The sequence below is a fragment of the Muscardinus avellanarius genome, assembly GCF_963383645.1.
Source record: "Muscardinus avellanarius genome assembly, chromosome: 8".
Classification (NCBI taxonomy): domain Eukaryota; kingdom Metazoa; phylum Chordata; class Mammalia; order Rodentia; family Gliridae; genus Muscardinus; species Muscardinus avellanarius.
This window is the reverse complement of record NC_137794.1, coordinates 65,043,598-65,061,928: the sequence shown is the minus strand read 5'-3', so window position 1 is coordinate 65,061,928 and position 18,331 is coordinate 65,043,598. Positions and strand designations below refer to the sequence as shown.

General features: G+C 44.9%; 1 protein-coding gene across 1 annotated transcript; it reads right to left on the bottom strand.

Moving 5' to 3' along the window:
• Positions 1-3,169: 3,169 nt before the first annotated feature.
• On the bottom strand, positions 3,170-17,449 carry LOC308266066 (sodium-dependent glucose transporter 1C-like; the record flags this gene model as incomplete). The annotated part of the gene is made up of 4 exons (XM_080700102.1): positions 17,429-17,449; positions 6,935-7,103; positions 5,854-5,970; positions 3,170-4,116 (listed from the first exon to the last, which is right to left on the bottom strand). The coding sequence occupies exons 2-4, from the start codon at positions 7,098-7,100 to the stop codon at positions 3,170-3,172; spliced, it is 1,230 nt and encodes a 409-aa protein (XP_080556228.1). The 5' UTR covers positions 7,101-7,103; positions 17,429-17,449.
• Positions 17,450-18,331: the final 882 nt, after the last annotated feature.

Here is an 18,331-nt window from a genome sequence, read left to right as displayed (position 1 = left end):
CCAGCTTCAGCTACTTAGGCCCTCTGCAACTTATTGAGATCCTGTTTCAAAATAAAGAATTAAAAAACAGGGCTGGGGTGTAGCTCAATGGTAGAATGCTCCGGGGTTCAATCCCCAGTACCAAAATTAAATAAAGCACTTGACTCAGGATGGAAAAAAAAAAAGAAAGAAAGAAATAGGGCTCGGGGTATAACTTGGAGGTAGAGTGTTTCTAGGTTCAATCCCCAGTTGTTTTTACACTCCCAGTATTTTTTTTTTAATTTTTAATTTTTTTTATATTTTATTTGGAAACAGGGTCTCTTAAGCCAGCAAGGCTGGCTTCGAACCTGCAGGATCCTCCTGTTTCCTCCCAAGTGCGGGGATTACAAGCGTGTGCCACCACGCCCAGCTCAATCCCTAGTTTTATAAAATATAAAAGAAAAGAAAATGAGCTGGGCGTGGTGGCGCATGCTTGTAATTACAGCATTTGGGAAGCTGAGACAGGAGGTTTGCGGACAACTTCAGCTACTTAGTGAGGCCCTCTGCAACTCAGTGAGATCCTGTTTCAAAATAAAGAAAAATAAATACGGCTGGGGGTGTAGCTCGGAGGTAGAATGTCCCTTGGTTCCATCCCCAGTAACACAAAAAATAAAATAAAAATAAAAATAAAATGAGCAACGCGCTCATTCGTATTAATTTCACCACCAGCCCTTTCCCAGGCTTTTGGTTACCAGCAGGAACCAGTGTTGTGGAGAACATGTAAGGTGGATAGGCAGTGGTCAAGAAAGGGGCTGTGTTGCACTTAAGACAAGCCAAAGCAATTTGTTTTTCAAAAGCAAGTTTATAAAAATTATTAAGAGAAAACAAACATCCTGTAATCAGGTAGCAATCAGATATCATTCGGCATAAAACTTGGGAAAAAGCAAACAAAATCACTCATCAATCCAGTCTTTATGAAGGACAGCCACTCCTGTTTGGCCACACTCTTATAAGGTTCTTTCTCACCCCCAGTAGGAGGCCACCAAGCCACCTCTGATCTTTACTGCGGTCTCTCCGGTTTACAATTCAGGGAGGAGGTACCCTCGATGGGTGACCCAAGAATTCCAGTCCATGGAAAAGTCTGAACTTCTAGGCTGGTTTACAATACTTATAATGGTATTAACACTGAAATCCAGGGAGAACCCACTTTTGAAACAGGAAATCACCAGACCCAGTCTCTGTTCCTGAGGTAGACCACACCCCAAAAGATCTATATGCACCTCTACTACTAATGTAGTTAACTCTGAAACATCTCTAATGTTGGAACATGGATCTCCAAACTGCACTTGAACATATAACTAGAGATTTAACTAGCATTTAAAAATATTTTTCCTTTACAAAATCTGCATACATAGTATAATCTCCATAATTGAATATATTACTATATATCACTGACTCTAAGATATTGATTGTTAAAAAACAAACTAATTTTACATATGTACATGGTACAAAAAATCAATTAAAATTCCTCACAATGTCAAATGATCATTGATTGCAAGACAAACCTTGTTTCAAAGAATTTAAAAGTATGGGAAAGCCAGGCATGATGGCTCACACTTGTAATCCCTGCGCTTAGGAGGCTGAGACAGGAGGATTGCGCAGGTTTGAAGCCAGCCTCAGCTACTTAGTGAGGCTCTCAGCAACTTAGTGAGACCCTGTTTCCAAATAAAATATAAAATAGATCTAGGAGTATAGCCTAGAGGTAGAAAAGCCCCTGGGTTCCACCCCCAGTACTACAAAAATAAAAAATAAAATAAAGGTATGGGAAAATGCTATATCATAGGATCCATGAAATATAGCACTAAAATATATTTCAAAAAATTAAGCAAAGAGCATATTCAATAAAGAGCATATTAAATTGGTATGAATTCATATTAGTAACATACCTAAAGCTACTTAAGTGTTTGTGTGTGTGTGTATGTGTATGTGTGTGTTACTGGGGATGGAACCCAGGGGCATTCTACCTCTGAGCTATACCTCTAGCCCAGTTTTCCTCTTTTATTTTGAAATAGGGTCTCACTAAATTACAGAGGGCCTCACTAAGGTGCTGAGGCTAGCCATGAACCTGTGATCCTCCTGCCTCCCAAGTACTGGGATTGCAAGATGTGCCACCACGCCCCAGCTTACTAATTATTTTTGCTTTACTTCTCATTTGAAATAAAGAATTGACAGCTCTAGCAGAAATCTTACACCAACTATAAAACCTTAGGTTCTTAATTTGGATATTATCTCACTCCTATTTCTCGAACCACAGGTCCGATGATGAGCTGAAGAGGCCTACCTCAGCTGCCTCTGTGCACAGCCAGAGGCAGGGCCACATCCTCAACTCAGGGCTCTTGGGCTCTGCTCTGTGTTGCCTTCATAGATACTAAAAATCAGATGAGTTATTAGCATTCTTTGCTGCAACCACAGCTAAAAAAAGGCAATTAATAAGAACATCTGTCCATTTCCAAAAATGCGCTTTCATCAAACTACCTTCCCCAACTTCCCAGAGAGAATATTGATGGCTGATAATACCTATTTGGTAAATTCATTCCACTGCTCATGGTTTTAATCTTTAAGAACACTACACAAGTTCTCAAATAAAAAAGGCATCTGTGTGTTCTCTGAAAGGTGGAAATCATAAAATATTACCTAGTTAGCCTCATGGCAAAGAATAGCTTCATAAGAAGATTCTACTATATAAGACATTTGGCAGATTATGAAAGACTGAGAATTAGCAGGACATTACAAAACATTTTATCATTTGTTATAAATGCTAGAACCTTCTGCTAGAAGTTATAAACGCTAGAAATTTCTGTACCCAGTCGTGCTGAAAATCTACTAAGACAGTGCTCTGGCTTCTTTAAAAATGGCACATATTCAAGGCGGCCAGGAAGCAATCCGTGTTCTCTAAGTGTCAGTCTATTTTGTCCTGGCTTCTGGCAAGAGGCTTCACAGGAGAAGATTCAGTCATGAACACGTTTGAGAGGAACTGGTTGGAGACTTCAGTGGTGGGCTCCATCCAAATATTTGTAAACGTCTCTATCACAAATGATTTATTTCATCGTTCATTTTAACTGCTTTAAAATCTGTTTCACTCCATTTCTCTGCATCCTCCCCTTTTTCTCTTCCTCATACCCCATTACTTCAGGGCAGATATTTCTAGTCCTCACTTTTTTCGCTGGCGATCCAGAGGCAAGGTGGCTAACTTGTACATCACAGGAAATAAAATAGTAGTACATACTGCTGACCCCAAACTGGTATACAGAACTACTGGCAGATCCGGGTACTGTCCCTGAACAACTCCAATTACTGCAGGAACAGCCATCTCTCCCAGAGTACCGCCAATGACAAAAAATGCTGCAGACTTCCCACTTATGGTCGTGTACTGCTCAATCCAGGAAACACCACTGGGAAACGTGGTAGCCATCGAGGCCCCATACACTGAGGTGGCTATCCAGAGACAAAGTGGACTCTTGTCAAAGAGCACCAGGAATAAAGAGGAAGTCAGGCTGCCAATGTTGCTCAACACAATCATGGTTCCAGGCTGTAAACATGTAGCAAAGAAGATTGCCAGGCCCCTGCAGGCTGCGAAGGTCCCCCAGAAGATGGAGTTCAGCCCAGCGGCTTCGCTCTCTCCCATGCCAACGTGGGTGGTTGCGAATGAGAAGATGTAAGAGCCGTATGTTACCTCGGCTCCAACGTAGAAAAAGAAGAACAGAAAAAGCAGACAGAGAAGGGCCTTGTGGTACTCAGCTCTTCGGCTTCCCTGGGCAGATGCTTTTGACTTTTCCTGCCTTGAGCTTTTCTTACAAAACAGGCCAAACATAAAAACAGAAACCACTAAAATGTAAGTGGCGATAAAAGCGTAAGCCCACAGTAGGTTCATGTTGTCAGGCACTCCAAACAGAGGGGCTGAGTCGGCCTCAGGGGATCTGTTGGTGGCTTGAGGGGCAAAGTCCGGTTCCGTGTGGTTTCCCGTGGACACTGCTGTGCCCAACACCAGCTTAGCCAGAAGTGGAGCCAGAAAGGCCCCCAAGGCAAAGCTGAAGTGTAAGGCTTGCATGTGTGGGGCTCCTTTGTCCCCCCACATGGCCAAGATCAGGACATTCGCACCTGCCAATCAGAGATGGGGAAATGAGTCAAGTTAAACACAGTGACCCAGTTCAATAAACCAGAGTTTTCTACTGTCAGAAGAAAGATAAATCTCTATTACAGTATCATAATTCTCTTTTTTTCTTTTTTCTTTTTCTTTTTTGTGGTACTGGGGTTCCTGGAAGCCCTTCTACCTCTGGGCTACACTCCCACGGGCTATACTCCCAGACCTATCTTTTACTATTTTTATGTGGAAACAGGGTCTCTTAAGCCAGAGTGGCTGACTTCGAACCTGCATGATCCTCCTGTCTCCGTCTCCCAAACACGGGGATTACAAGTGTATGCTACCACGCCTGGCTACAGTATCATAATTCTGTAAGTTATCAAACACTGCACCTGATTCAAGTCTCTGATTAAGTAATTCTAAACTACTACCTTCCAATAAACCATTTACTCCCCTTAAAATAAATAAATAAATAAACTACCACCAGAGCACTGTGTATTGTGACATCTCTTATGCAGTGGAATGCGACAACTGGTAAACCCCTACCTCCAAGAACCAGGCACATTAGTGAAGGCTTTTTGTAGAACAGTATTAACATCAGATGGTGAAGTAATATTTATATACCTATTTATCTTTAATTATTTTAAATATGTAATATCGATTAGGCAAAATTTTACCACCAGATACTGGCCAAATTTCTAGAGCTCTGTATTTGCTATCATCAGTCACATGAGGAATATTATTTATTTATTTATTTATTTATAAAACAGATGCAACACACATATTCAGGAACCTGAGCACTCTAGGACTCTGGAGTTGGGGAAGCAAGAACACCTCCCCATGTCTGCATTTAGCTGTCTGACCTCCTGCGTGGTAAAAGACCAGAAGCATTTTAGTCTTTGGCTGTCTTGTTTTTAATTGGATATCTTCAGATAAATATATCTATGACAATTATGGTACCGATTTTTAAGCAGCCAACTATGAAAAGAATATAAAGGACTCTTGTTATATGGGAGATTGTAGATTTACAGTTTTCAAATGTGGAAGGACCCCTTCCTCATTGAAACTCTATGATTCTGCAACCAAAACCTGCAGAATAAGACATTTCCACAGTGTCTCAAATAACACTATACCAGGGCAGGGAGGCGTAGAATGCTGGACTTGACACTAAACACCTATCACGTATCTTATACGGCAGGTAGTCAAAGATATGATGACAGAGGGGAAAGCTCTTCTCTGGGAGAACAAGAACATCTGAGAGAAAGTAAGAGAAAGCAAAGACGGGAAAAACACTACACACCACCAGGTCCGCTCAGCTCACCAACCAGAGTGCACCTGGAGCTGGAGATGGCGCCTCTGCGTCACTGGTTCAGTCAGATGATGGCTCCAAACTTGTTCTATTAAACCACCAATTCCTCTTATGATAAAAGCATGAAATGAAAGCTCACTCACCTGCACTGTAATTAGCTATAGGAAGGGGCCCTTCCACATTTGAAAACTGTAAATCAACAATCTCCCATATAACAAAGAGTCCTTTATATCCTTTTCATAGTTGGCTGCTTAAAAATCGGTACCATAATTGGCAAGAGGAGTACCTACTGGAGGGGTGATTCTGACCGGGAGAGCCCATGACCCACTCCAGAAGTCTGGGTCATTTCAACAGGATCGCAAATGACAGTTTAATATCATATTTTTCTACTCTTCCTGGCAGTCATGTCCCAATCCCAGAGGAGACAATGAAGGATTTCACTAACCTGTATCCAGAACACCAAAAGAAACGCCAAAAACAGACGTCATGATAATCAGTAATACTGCTGTCTTGCAAAAAGGAGTAAGATAAAGACCCAGTGTGGTCACCAACATTGACACCCCTGAGAAAAATGATGATAAAGTCCACTATAAAAACAGTCAGGCAGAGTATGGGTCAAGCATTCACCATAAAGTCTAAGAATGCAAAATAAGGTAAAATTAAAACTGGGTAAGCATGAGATGATGAGAGCTGCAGCTTCTACAAGTGTGCGTGCGTGTGTGCGTGTGTGCGTGTGTGTGTGTGTTACAGGGGATTGAACCTAAGGGTGCTCTACCTCCAAGCTACAATCCCGGCCCTATTTAAATTTTTACTTTGAAATAGGGTCTATTAAAAAAAAAAATTCAAAGTTACCACTCACTGGCGTTTACGGGTATGCACCACAATGCCCAGCCTTTATATAGATTTTTGTTATATACATAAACGTGTATGTGTATGTGTGCTCGGAAATAAGAGAGAGGTTATTTCATCAGGAATAAATCATTCTCCTTGCTTCCAAAGGAGTTTTATCACATTCTTTAAACACATCAGCTTTCCAAAGGAGAGTGTGTGCAAAGCTCTGCCCTCTGTTTCCAGGGTGAGGTGGGGCAGTCCGGGATCATCACTGACATGGGGCAGCAGGGACAGAAACGGAGCATCCCTCAGCTCACTCACCACCCACCGCCCTTCATTTCCATCCACAGAGCCCACAGAGCCCCGGCAGGTCCCAGGAGCTCGTCCTATCTCTGCAGTCCAAAGAGATCTGCTCTAAGCGTGTGATCCTAGATAGTCCCTGCATTACCGGGAAGGTCAGGAACCTAAAGGTTGCTAACGTACATCCCAGAAATGGTCTAAGTGTCCAGAGGGCCCAGCACAGATGCTCTGAAACTGCCAAGGTAAAAGCGGTAACTATGGAAACCCAGCTTCCATGAAGGACACCTTAATTACACCCACTTCAGCTGTCAACCACTCTGTGGGTTTCTATTTGTCATATTAATGACACGTTGTATACTCACTGAAAACCATAAAGAAAATTGGTGTTTACCTACCCAGGAGTAAGAAACGATTCATGCAGTCAAAAAGAACTCCACCAATCACAGAGCCACTCAAATATCCAACAGCTCGACCCACAAATATTTCCGAAAGATTGCTAATATTGAGATTCACATTTCTTGCCAAATCTTGAAAAGTGGGTCCCAGAATAGCAACAGTCATCCCCTGAAATTTAAAATGACAAAATCTTTTGCTCACAAACAAAATAATATTTGGCTAATTTGTATCAACTGCAAAAAAATGATGATGGGGATACCACCCAGGGGTAAGGAAAAAATGTTCAGTGACAATACTAACACTACAACCATAGATTGCTACTGTTTTTTTTTTTTTCCAGTACTGAGGATGTAACCCAGGGGCATTCTACCTCTGAGCTATACCTATTTTTTATTTGTTATTTTGAAACAGGGTCTCACTGAGTTGCAAAGGGCCTCACTAAGTAGCTGAGGCTGTCTGCTAACCACGATCCTTCTGTCTCAGCCTCCCAAATGCTGAGATTACAAGCTTGCGCCATCACGCCCAGTTTGTTTCTTTCTGTTTCTTACTTTAATACTACCTTAAAATTTTTCTGTATACACCGGGCGTGGTGGCGCACGCTTGTAATCCCTGCGCTTGGGAGACGGAGACAGGAGGATCACGCTGGTTCGGAGCAAGCCTTACTGGCTTAAGAGACCCTGTTTCCAAATAAAAAAATATATATATAAAATAGGTCTGGGAGTGTAGCCCAGACGTAGAAGGGCTTCTAGGAACCCCAGTACCACACACACACACAAAAATTCTGTATTGAAAGTTATTAAGAGCCAGGTTTGGTGGCACACGCTTGTAAACCCAGAATTTGGGGGGGCTGAGACAGGAGGGTCACAGTTTGGGGACATCTTCAGCTACTTAGTGAGGCCCTTTGCAACTCAGTGAGACCTTGTTTTAAAATAAAGACTAAAACATAGGGCTGGAGGTAAAGTTTGGAGGTAGATGCCCCTGGGTTACATCCCCAGTACTGTGAAAAAAATAAAACAGGTGTATCTTCAGCATTAAATATAATATAAATGCACAGCTTTTCCTACATAGGTTTAGTGGTAAGATAAGCTTATATTATCTTGTAATGCAAAATAACAAACAAAATTGCAGACAAATAAACAAATGAGTTAAATAGACGTAAGATAAAAATTCTCATGTAAGCCGGGCGTGGTGGCGCACACTTGTAATCCCCGCACTTGGGAGGCGGAAACAGGAAGATTGTGCAGGTTCAAAGCCAGCCTCACTGGCTTAAGAGACCCTGTTTCCAAATTTTATTTTTATTTATTTATTTATTTATTTTTGGTGGTACTGGGGTTCCTGGAAGCCCTTCTACCTCCGGGCTACACTCCCAGACCTATTTTATATTTTTGAAACAGGGTCTCTTACGCCAGCGCAGCTGGCTTCGAACCTGCGCCATCCTCCTGTCTCCGCCTCCCAAGCGCGGGGATTACAAGCGTGCGCCACCACGCCCGGCTCCAAATTTTAAAAAATGGATCTGGGAGTGTAGCCCATAGGTAGAAGGGTTTCCAGGAATCCCAGTAACACACACACACACACACACACACACACACACACACACACACACACACACACACATCTCATGTAAAAGATTGTGCCTCCTGTGCCAAAATATGTTCCTTTTCTTACCATTAGGAATGGAAAGTTGGAGCCCAGGAAACTCTGTACAAATAACAATTTCTTAGAGCTAGCAAAACCAAAACCTAAGGGAATAGTAATAATATTTTGCCTCCCCTATAGTTTCTTACTAAAGACATTTGGAACTGTTAGTAAACACGTCTGTGCCACAGTAGCAAGATGCACCATGAGGAAGCACACGCTTCTGAAGTGGTGCCTCTCAGATTTGCCGGTCTACACAGCGCCCCGTGACATTCACGATGGCTTCCTCCTTAGAGTTCACTGGAAACTAAGGTCACGAGAATTTTTTTTTCTTTTTTTTTTTTGGTAGTACTGGGGGTGGAATCCAGAGGTTTTCTACCTCCAAGCTATACTCCAAGACAAATTTTTTTATATTTAATTTGGAAACAGGGTCTCACTGGGTTGCTGAGAGCCTCACTAAGTAGCTGAGGCTGGCTTTGAACCTGTGCGATCCTCCTGTCTCAGCCTCCCAAACGTGGGGATTATAAGCGTGTGCCACCATGCCCGGCTTTGGTCACCAGAATTCGAATTACCATACGAAACTAAAATTAATTCTTAAAGCTCTATATGCAACCATACAAGGATGATCAGATGTGCTCTTGGTAATGAAGAGCCACAGGATATGAAGATACTTTGTTTTATGACGGAAAAATAGAGAAATTTTTTTTGTCCCAAAGTAAAATGACTGGCTGTTCTAAAATGAGAAGAAGAAAAATACAGGACAAAACTGAATGGATAAGAAAGTTATGGAAAGGGTGTGGAAAATGAATCCTGTGAAAAGAATTATATTTGTGTGACCAAACTTGCTAAGAGTAGAATAATGTAGATGTTTCCCTAAAAATTGAACATTAAGCTGTAAGTGGTGTAAGCCATTAATCTCAGTACTTGGGAAGCTGAGACAGGAGGATCACAGGTTTGATGTCAGCCTCAGCAATTTAGGCTTTCAGCAACTTAGCAAGACCCTGTTTCTAAATAAAAAGGGCAGGGCGTATAGCCTGGAGGTAGAAGGCCACTGGGTTCTAGCCCCAATACCACCACCAAAAAAAATAAAAAAAGAACATTAATATCTAAAGTGAATGGTGAAACAAGATTTGGGTCCTCGCTCTTAAAACAAGGTTTTCTAGTTGGGCATAATCTGGCATGTCTGCATTCCTTGATACCAGGAAGGCTGGGGCAGGAGGATCACAAGTTCAAGGCCAGTCTGGGCAACTTAGCAAGGCCCTGTCTCAAGATAAAAAATAAAAGCCGGGCATGGTGGCACACGCTTGTAATCCCAGCATTTGGGAGGCTGAGACAGGAGGATCGCAATTCGCAGCCAGCCTCAGCTACTTAGTGAGGCCCTCTGCAACTCAGTGAGACCCTGTTTCAAATAAAGAATAAAAAATAGGGCTGAGGATGTCGCTTGGAGGTAGAATGCCCCTGGGTTCCATCCCCAGTACCACAAGAAAAAAAAAGATAAAAGATAAAAAGGGATAGGAATATAGCTAAATGATAAAGTACCCCGGGTTTAATACCCAGTACAGGGAAAAAAAAAAAAGAAAAAAAAATATATATATATTCTCCATTACTAAGCTGAGGGTAGATTCACAGTGAGTTTGGATGGATGGCTGGTCCTTGCTGAGTCTTTAAAGCTTCCATGATTAAAAGGTTGGCACTCCAAGACTTATCATGAAAGAGACAAAATGATCCATATTATGAAGGAAAAAAAAAACATTGCCGAGTTAACTGTTCTAAAATTGCGCAAAAGGCTTATCAATGTTTGGTTTGTCAAACCCACAATTCTGGTAAAATAATAAAAAAAAAACTCAAGTGATATGTTTCCAGCACCTGCCAGATCATTTGAACACCTGCAAAAGGTCCTATTACGTGCTACCTTCAGGGCACATTTTCTGGCTGTACAGAAGCTCTCCCGTTCAGATAGGCTGATGTGATAACATGGCTGTGGTTTAAAGCGTGTTTTTTATGTGAGGTATTCCTGAGCAATCTCCAGGGCTGGGTACTCATTTCACTGCACAAGTTGTAAAACAGTTTAAAGATTCTAGGATCAAAGATTCACTGCCAGCCTCAGCAACTTAGTGAGGCTCTCTGCAACTTAATGAGATCCTGTTTCAAACTAAAAAAAACAAAAACAAAATAGGGGTGGGGTGTAACTCACAGATAGAATGCCCAAGTTCAATCCCCAGTAACACACACACACACACACACACACACACACACACACACACACACACACAGATACTATAAATGCCATGGCATTAAGCAAAGCTCACTTAGTCTCCCGGACTTAGTCGAGGTATTACAAGTTGATGGCAATCAGCTCCGCTCCCACTGGAGAACACAGACTGACCCCTTGTGAAATAGCTCTTGGAGCTCCGCTCCCACTGGAGAACACAGACTGACCCCTTGTGAAATAGCTCTTGGAAGGCCTATCTATGCCAGACCCCATTATAAAAGAACTTCACATATTTACCACTGTAAATTCTGGCATGACTCAGCAGTGAAAGGCTTCCTTCCATGCATTTTATCAAAACAAACTCTCCACTCCATACTCTCAGATGACAACCACAGCTCTCAGAAAGCCGCTCTCCTGGCTGCAGATCCAGGCCGGTGTACAGGAAATAGATATTTTGAGGTTTTCTTTATTTAGCAGTAATTAGGCTGTCAGTTGGGAAGCTCGGGGCACTGTTTCTGTACACCAGCCTGGATCTGCAGCCTGGAGAGCGGCTCTCTGGGAAAAACCAGAAATTCATGGTCCTTGACTCTATGGAAGGCACCGTGCTGGGGTTTTCTCTGCAGCAAAATGTCAGGGCCTCGGATCTGGCTTCTATATCTCTCAGTTCCAATAGGCCCCTGCAGACCCCTGAAACTGTGCACCTGTTGGGAATCTGAAGGTAAAGCTGACCAGGGGGGTTTCTCCCCAGAGGCCCAGGACATCCTAGATGTGGACAGCTTTCCCAAGGTCATGGATCAAGACTTCTCCGTGCCGGGTGTGGTAGTACACTCTTGTAATCCCAACATTCAGGAGGCGGAGACTGGAGGATCAGGGTTCGCGGACAGCCTCAGCTACTTAGCGAGGCCCTTCACAACTCAGTGAGACCCTGTTTCAAAAATAAAAAAACTAGCCGGGTATGGTGGCGCACCCTTGTAATCCCCCCGCTTGGGAGGCTGAGACAGGAGGATCACACAAGTTCGAAGCCAGCCTTGCTGGCTTAAGAGACCATTTCCAAATAAAATATAAACTAGGTCTGGAAGTGTAGCCCGGATATAGAAAGGTTCCATCCCCAGTACCACCAAAAAAATTTAAAAAAATTAAAATAAATAAATAAATACTAAAAAATAGGGCTGGAGGTATATCTTGGAGGAACAATGCCTCTGAGTTCCATCCCCAGTACAAAAAAAAAAAAAGACTTCTCTGCCATCCCAAAGCCTGATCTTTGCTCCTTTCCTCTATTTTCTGCTGGCCTAATCCCCTCCCTTTGCTTAAGAGAAATACAAAGGACCGTGACCTGCGAATGGCTTTAGCAAAGGCCAAGGCTACTGCAGCAAGAGACCAGAGCAATGGCTGGGTTTGTGGCCAAGGCCCCCAGGTCCAGCAGTTGCACTGTGATGCTCCAAGATCCCAGGGTCTCACCTCGAAGCCCCTCAGGAGGGTGGAAAGCCAACTCCACTGCCCCCTGCTGCAAACAGCGCCCGAGCCTCCCAACCACAGCCTAAGTACTGCTAAATACAGAAAACCTCAAAATGTCTATTTCCTGCACGCCAACCTGGGGATACCTGTGTGGTTTCAAGCCATCCTTTGGATGTGTCCCTGCATCCAATTTGGTAAGATCCTTTTCCACTAAAGGAAGTTATATATGCTCAAAAATGAGGCTCTGTGCCTCTACTTTTCCTACTAGACTTTGTTCATAGCTTTGTAGACCTCCTGGAGAACACATTTGACAGACCTCTGCTCAGACTCCACTGGGGGGCGCTCTCGTCCAGCCTCAGGGGCCTTGTTGGGTGTGTGGGGAGGGAGTGTGTGTGTGTGTGTGTGTGTGTGTGTGTGTGTGTGTTTTGCTGGGGATTGAACCCAGGGGCATTCTACCTCCAAGCTACATCCTCAGCCCTATTTTTCTTTTTTATTTGGAAACAAGGTCTCTTTACATTGCTGAGAGCCTACGTTGCTGAATCTGAATTTGAATTTCTTATCCTCCTCTCAGCCTCCCAGGTCCTGGGATCACCAGCTTGTGCCAATACATTCGTCTGCCCCCCAGCTGGTTTGGATCTTCAGTCTGGACTGTCTTGCCCCTGCCTTCTCAAGAGCCTTCCCTGAAATCTCCCACATCTCTCATAATCAAAGGCCGGAATTAGCACCAACTGTGAGGGAAATTATTTAAGTTAGCTTCCACTGAGGAAAAGCTCTAACAGTTCCTGGCTGTTCAGTCCTGGGAGCAGTAGGGTGCTGATTGTATGGAATTTGAAGCTAACCAGTAAATTGGAGGAAATTTTGGACCTTGTAGCCAATCAGCCTTCCCAGAGGGTCAGAAAGGAAGCCACTGGCTCTGGGTGAGAAATGACACTTGTGGAACAGCCCCTAGATCTCCTCAGGTGAAGGGGGCTCGTGTGGGGTGCTAAACAAAACTGAATGTTGTGCTTAACTTTCCCTTAATTTCACTAGTAGAGAAAGCAATTTAAAAGACGGGCTGGAGCCAGACATGAGGGCACACCCCTATAATCCTAGGACTTGAAGGGCCGAGGCAGGCGCATCACAGGTTTGAGGAGTAGTGAGATTCATCAACCTAGTGAGACCTGGTTTCAAGTGCACTAAACCCAATAAGGAAACTTCTCAGGGAAAGGAACGCTGATGTTTTTGTTCAAGGGAGCAGCTGGCAGTTAGCTTGCGGCATCCTGAATGCCTGGCTGTTCCAATCTCCATGTTTAGTGTGTCTCCAGGTTCCTATAACCTGTGTTACCAGGGTAACTATAAAAAAGATACCTCTTTAAATCAGACCATTCACAGCCACTGGACTTTAATCACTATCAGGCCCGAGAGACTATGACCAATTGGGCTCAAAGAACACTGAAATCCTCTTTATTGCATGGACTTCAGAGTGTTTGTTTTGGTGTTTGGTCTGTGGAACGCCTGTTAAGGAGTGCACTTTGGTGTCCTGGTATTCTTCTCCTGACAGTCTTCACTGCGGTCTCCCAATGTGTCACGTCCCTTGGGAGTCAGACGTGTGTTTATGCAGACGTCCTTTGTCCATCAAACAGACAACAACATCAAGAAAGACTAATCATCCATCTCACTTGTCAATCAATATTGTGAATTCGTAATTATGCAAAACCAGTCGGTTATGTTGGTAGCAGAAAGTGCAGCCAATGTTCAAGGTTCCAGTCAACCTCTCAAAATCGAGAGGATGGCCAAAACCAGGGGCAGGGGATTTTAAATTGTCCTAAAGCTGCCAGTGTATGTGAGAAACTGTGGTGTGTGTGTGTGTGTGTGTGTGTGTGTGTGTGTGTGTAGTTACTGGGAATTGAGCCTAGGGGCATTCTACCTCAGAGCTACACTCCCAGCCCTATTTTATTTTTTATCTTGAAACAGGATCTCATTAAGTTGCTAAGGCTGGCCTTGAACCTGTGATTTTCCTACCTCTCTCAGGTACTAGGGTTAACAGGTGCATACCACCACGCCCAGCTTGTAATATCCCCCTATTTGCCAACAACCTGCAACCTGAGAGCATATCCTTGGAACAAGTAGCTGAGCAACCAAACTTTCAGCCCAGCACAAGCTGCAAACTGCTTGGAAATGTGCAGAGACAGCAACAGAGCTGCCGCCAGTCAGGCTGCCTCTGCAGGGCACCTCTTGTTCCGTCTCCTGATAGGGCTGCCCATGTTCCTGGGGAGAGCTTTCAGAGCTTTTACTGGTTCAGGTGCTGCCTGGTTCCTAACTCATGTCTTTGTGCAAAAAAAACTGCTAAAATAAATTTATCTAGCCTTTTTTTTTTTTTTTTTGGTGGTGGTGGTGGTACTGGGGATGGAACCCAGGGGCATTCTACCTCTGAACTACACTCCCAGACCTATTTTATATTTTATTTGGAAACAGGGTCTATCTCTCGTAAGCCAGCTTGAGGCTGGCTTCGAAACTGCACGATCCTCCTGTCTTAGCCTCCCAAGCGCGGGGATTACAAGCATGCGCCACCACGCCCGGCTTATCTAACTTTTTTTTTTTTTTAAGGGGAGTAAATAGTTTATTGGAAGCAGCAGGGAATAGGGAAAAGTGGCTGAACACCCCAAAGGGGCTGTCGGAACTCTGGAGTCCAGCAGCTGCCTTCAGGACAATACTTGAGGGTAGCCCAAGCCGAATGCCTTCAGTTGCAAGCTGCTTTCTCCCAGAGTCCACACGATCTGCCAGAAAAGAGGTGCAGGTCACCCCTAGGGGCCCTGGTCGGCCTTGATGTCCAGCAGAGGCCTTCAGGTCACTACCCGAGTGGCTCCTGGGCCACGTGCCCTCAATTGCACTCTGCCTTCTCTCAAGGCTAATGCGACCTACGAGTGAGAGAAAAGCTCCCCAAAGGGGAGGGAGTCCCCGAGAGGGAAAAACCCCTTATCTAACCTTTTTAAAGTAGCTGTTAGCTCTCATAGGAAATTTCTTGGACTCTTGAGGGAAAAAAAAAGTTTCTAATTAGTCTACATTTCAAAGATAATTGATTCTAATTGCACTGCCCTAGAGCACCGCCATCACATTGGCTTATGTCTGCGCTTATGTCCTGACACACAATGAGGGCTTGCCAAGTGCCAAGACATCCTGCTGCCTCGGCATCTATGTGTTGAGACCCCACTCCACATAGTTAAATCGGCAAAAACGCCCCGAGAAGGAGGTATCGTCTCTGGCCAAAGTACCCCCCACTTTTAGATACCCTTCACTATTATTCCTTTTAACTTTCTACACGAATTGCTCCAGTGATGTGAAATTAGGACTATAAAAAGAAACTGAGTCCGTGGAAATAAACTCTCTAATAATTTGTCTAAACGTCCTTGGCTCTGCTCAACAATAATGAGAAACTGGCCAGAATTCAGGTACTGTGATAAGCACCCCAGCCGCAGCAATCACAAATGGCCTCCGACCTTCATCGTTAACTCCGGCAAATCCTGCCTAGAGACAGAGAAAAACTTTGTGTGTGACCTTAAAGAAACAACTTAGCTGCCCAAATACAATAGACCCAAAGAAAAAGACTGTTAACTTTTACCTCAGTGTGAGCATTCCAGGAGATAGAAAAACTGGCCGCATAATTAGAAATAAATATTACAAAATAAAGGACAGACATTTTAAATATATATGTATGAAGGAAAAGAAATACCGTAAGAGTAAGAAAAGCATTTTTGCATGAAAAAGAGCTTATCATAAGAAAGTCCCAACTGGGAAAGAAAGAAATTAGAAAGTTAAAAGCAGACTGCAGAGAGTTTGTGACAGGGAAGTGGATTATTAAAGATAAGTAGACTTTTAATAGGCTTGTTGTCTAAAGAAGAGTGCTCAGCAATTAAGAAAATACATCTGACAATTAGAACTAAGAACCTTGTGGTGTTATTTGCGGTATTTTGTCTACCAAACTGTGTTGTGAGTATGCTTAAGCTTTCAGATTTAGAAGATAAGATGCCAACACCTGAATTACCACATCTCCCCACACTCGTTATATGAACTGAGCCCAAAAGATGAAAAGTTCCAGGAAAAGTTAAAGAAGGTTCCCCGAGAAGCTCCCAAGCCTTGACTATTCCTGTCTATTCTGGGAGGCTGCCACCTGGAGCTGCTTATCTGCAAGACCTTGGAGAGAAACAGAAGTTAATTCTTCAAAGGCCAACAGCCAGCTGAAAGACACCCGCCCCCCTTTCTCTTAACTTTACTGGTGAAGGGTATAAATTTCTTGGGGTTTTCGTAATAAAGTGTCATTGGCTCAAGAAGCCTTTGTCCACCTCAGATTCTTTTCCAAAGCATCGTAACTAAAAACTTAAGGAATTCATAGAGGGGAAAGAACCGCTGCAGATAAGAATCTGCAGAACGTCGCCTGCCTTTTGTCCCATCTTTCTGAGGCCCCCGACCGCTAGTGGACTTGCCCCCCACAGGACTGAACCCGCAGGTAACAGCCAAGCATCTGGAGTGACCCCCCCCCCCTCAGTCAAAACAGCTCTAAGACCTAAGTGAGGCTTGGAGATGCTAGAAGACCACAGGTGGCGCTCCTCCAGGGCACAACCTCCCAACACCCCAGGATCATAGTTACCCAATGATAAGAGGAAAGTTTCCACAAGTACTGAATTGAGGGCAGTCCACAAGTGTGGCCAAAGGCATTTCTAATTCTGCAATTTGCTCCAAAAAAGAACATTTAAGTGTCTGAGGCCTGTAGTTTTAAAGGATCTTGAGTAAAGTAAGCCATGTTCCTGGCGCGATCCAGTTAACCCACTATGAGATCAAAAGGAGTCGCCGTCCTCTCTAGGCACACGTCCTATCTGCAAAATCAAGCGGTTGGCTGTATTTGGATATACCAGAAAAAGCATAATTCTGTAATATCACAGTCTATATGGAAGGCAGTGGCTGAAGACGGAGCAACTCCTTTTGTGTCTCTTCATCACACCAAGGAGACTAGGAAGGTTTGCTGTAGTTGGATGACACGGAAAAACCAATTCTGCACTGGACAGTAACCCTCCACAATGAGAACTGTACCGCTTTTCGGAGGACTGAAGCCCAGGCAGGTAAACTAAGGCGCCCAAGCCAGGCACTGCGCAGGCCGAGGCGGCACTCGAGGGGGAAAGCCAGGCTCCTGTCCCCCCGGGGCGCAGCCCGCGCTCACCAGCCCCAGGAAGGCGGCGTAGAGCACCGCGGTGCAGACCCAGCGCCACGGATCGGCCTGGAAGCGCCGCCGCCCGGCCCGGCGCAGCGCCGGCTCCCGTTCCGGCTCCAGCTTGGCGGCTCCGGCGAGGCGCTCTGGTCGCCGCCCAGCGTCCCGGCGCCCCCTCGGAGCTCTGGGCCCCCGCCTGCAGCCCCCCAGGTCCCGCCGGCCGCCGGCACCGGACCTTCTCCACCCAGGGCCTGCGGGAGGCGGACTTTGGAGCGCGCCCGCGGGGTAGGGAGCGGACACCGCCGCTCCATCTTGCACAATCCCTGAGCTGGTCACGTGGGGGAAAGGCGGCCCGGCTCCAACCAAAACAGCTGTAACGACCGGAAGTTGACATGGTTGCCTGGGAAACCAGAGGGTCACCCTCCCTCCAACCCCGGCTTTGGCCGCGCCCTCTGCTGAGCCCCGGGACACTGTGGACTGGCGCCCTCTGGCGGCGTCAGCGGAGACTGCGCCCTGTGCGGCCAGAGCCCAGGGGCGGTAGTCCTCTCCCCCAACCCTGCGACCCCCACGGGGACACCAGTGGCTCTGAATTCAGTGCATGCGCTTCTACGGAAGCAGGTGGAAATATTTATTATTAAGCACAAAAGTGGATTGTGCCAAATAGCAGACAGTGGGGAGGACACAGCAGGTTGCAGGGGGGGGGGGATTGTGGAAGACATTTCACTTTCAAGACCAGCAGATCTGGACCTTCAGTCCACTCCCTTTAAACAATACAAAATTCCCACAACCTAGCATTGGAGGATGCGGACCTCCTCACTGAAACTTAACCTTGAGATGTAGACTTCTGGTTCTACCTGAGCCGGCTGAGAATGTGATTGTGGGGCAGGTCCCCGAGAGCTCTGCTGCAGTCTGAAT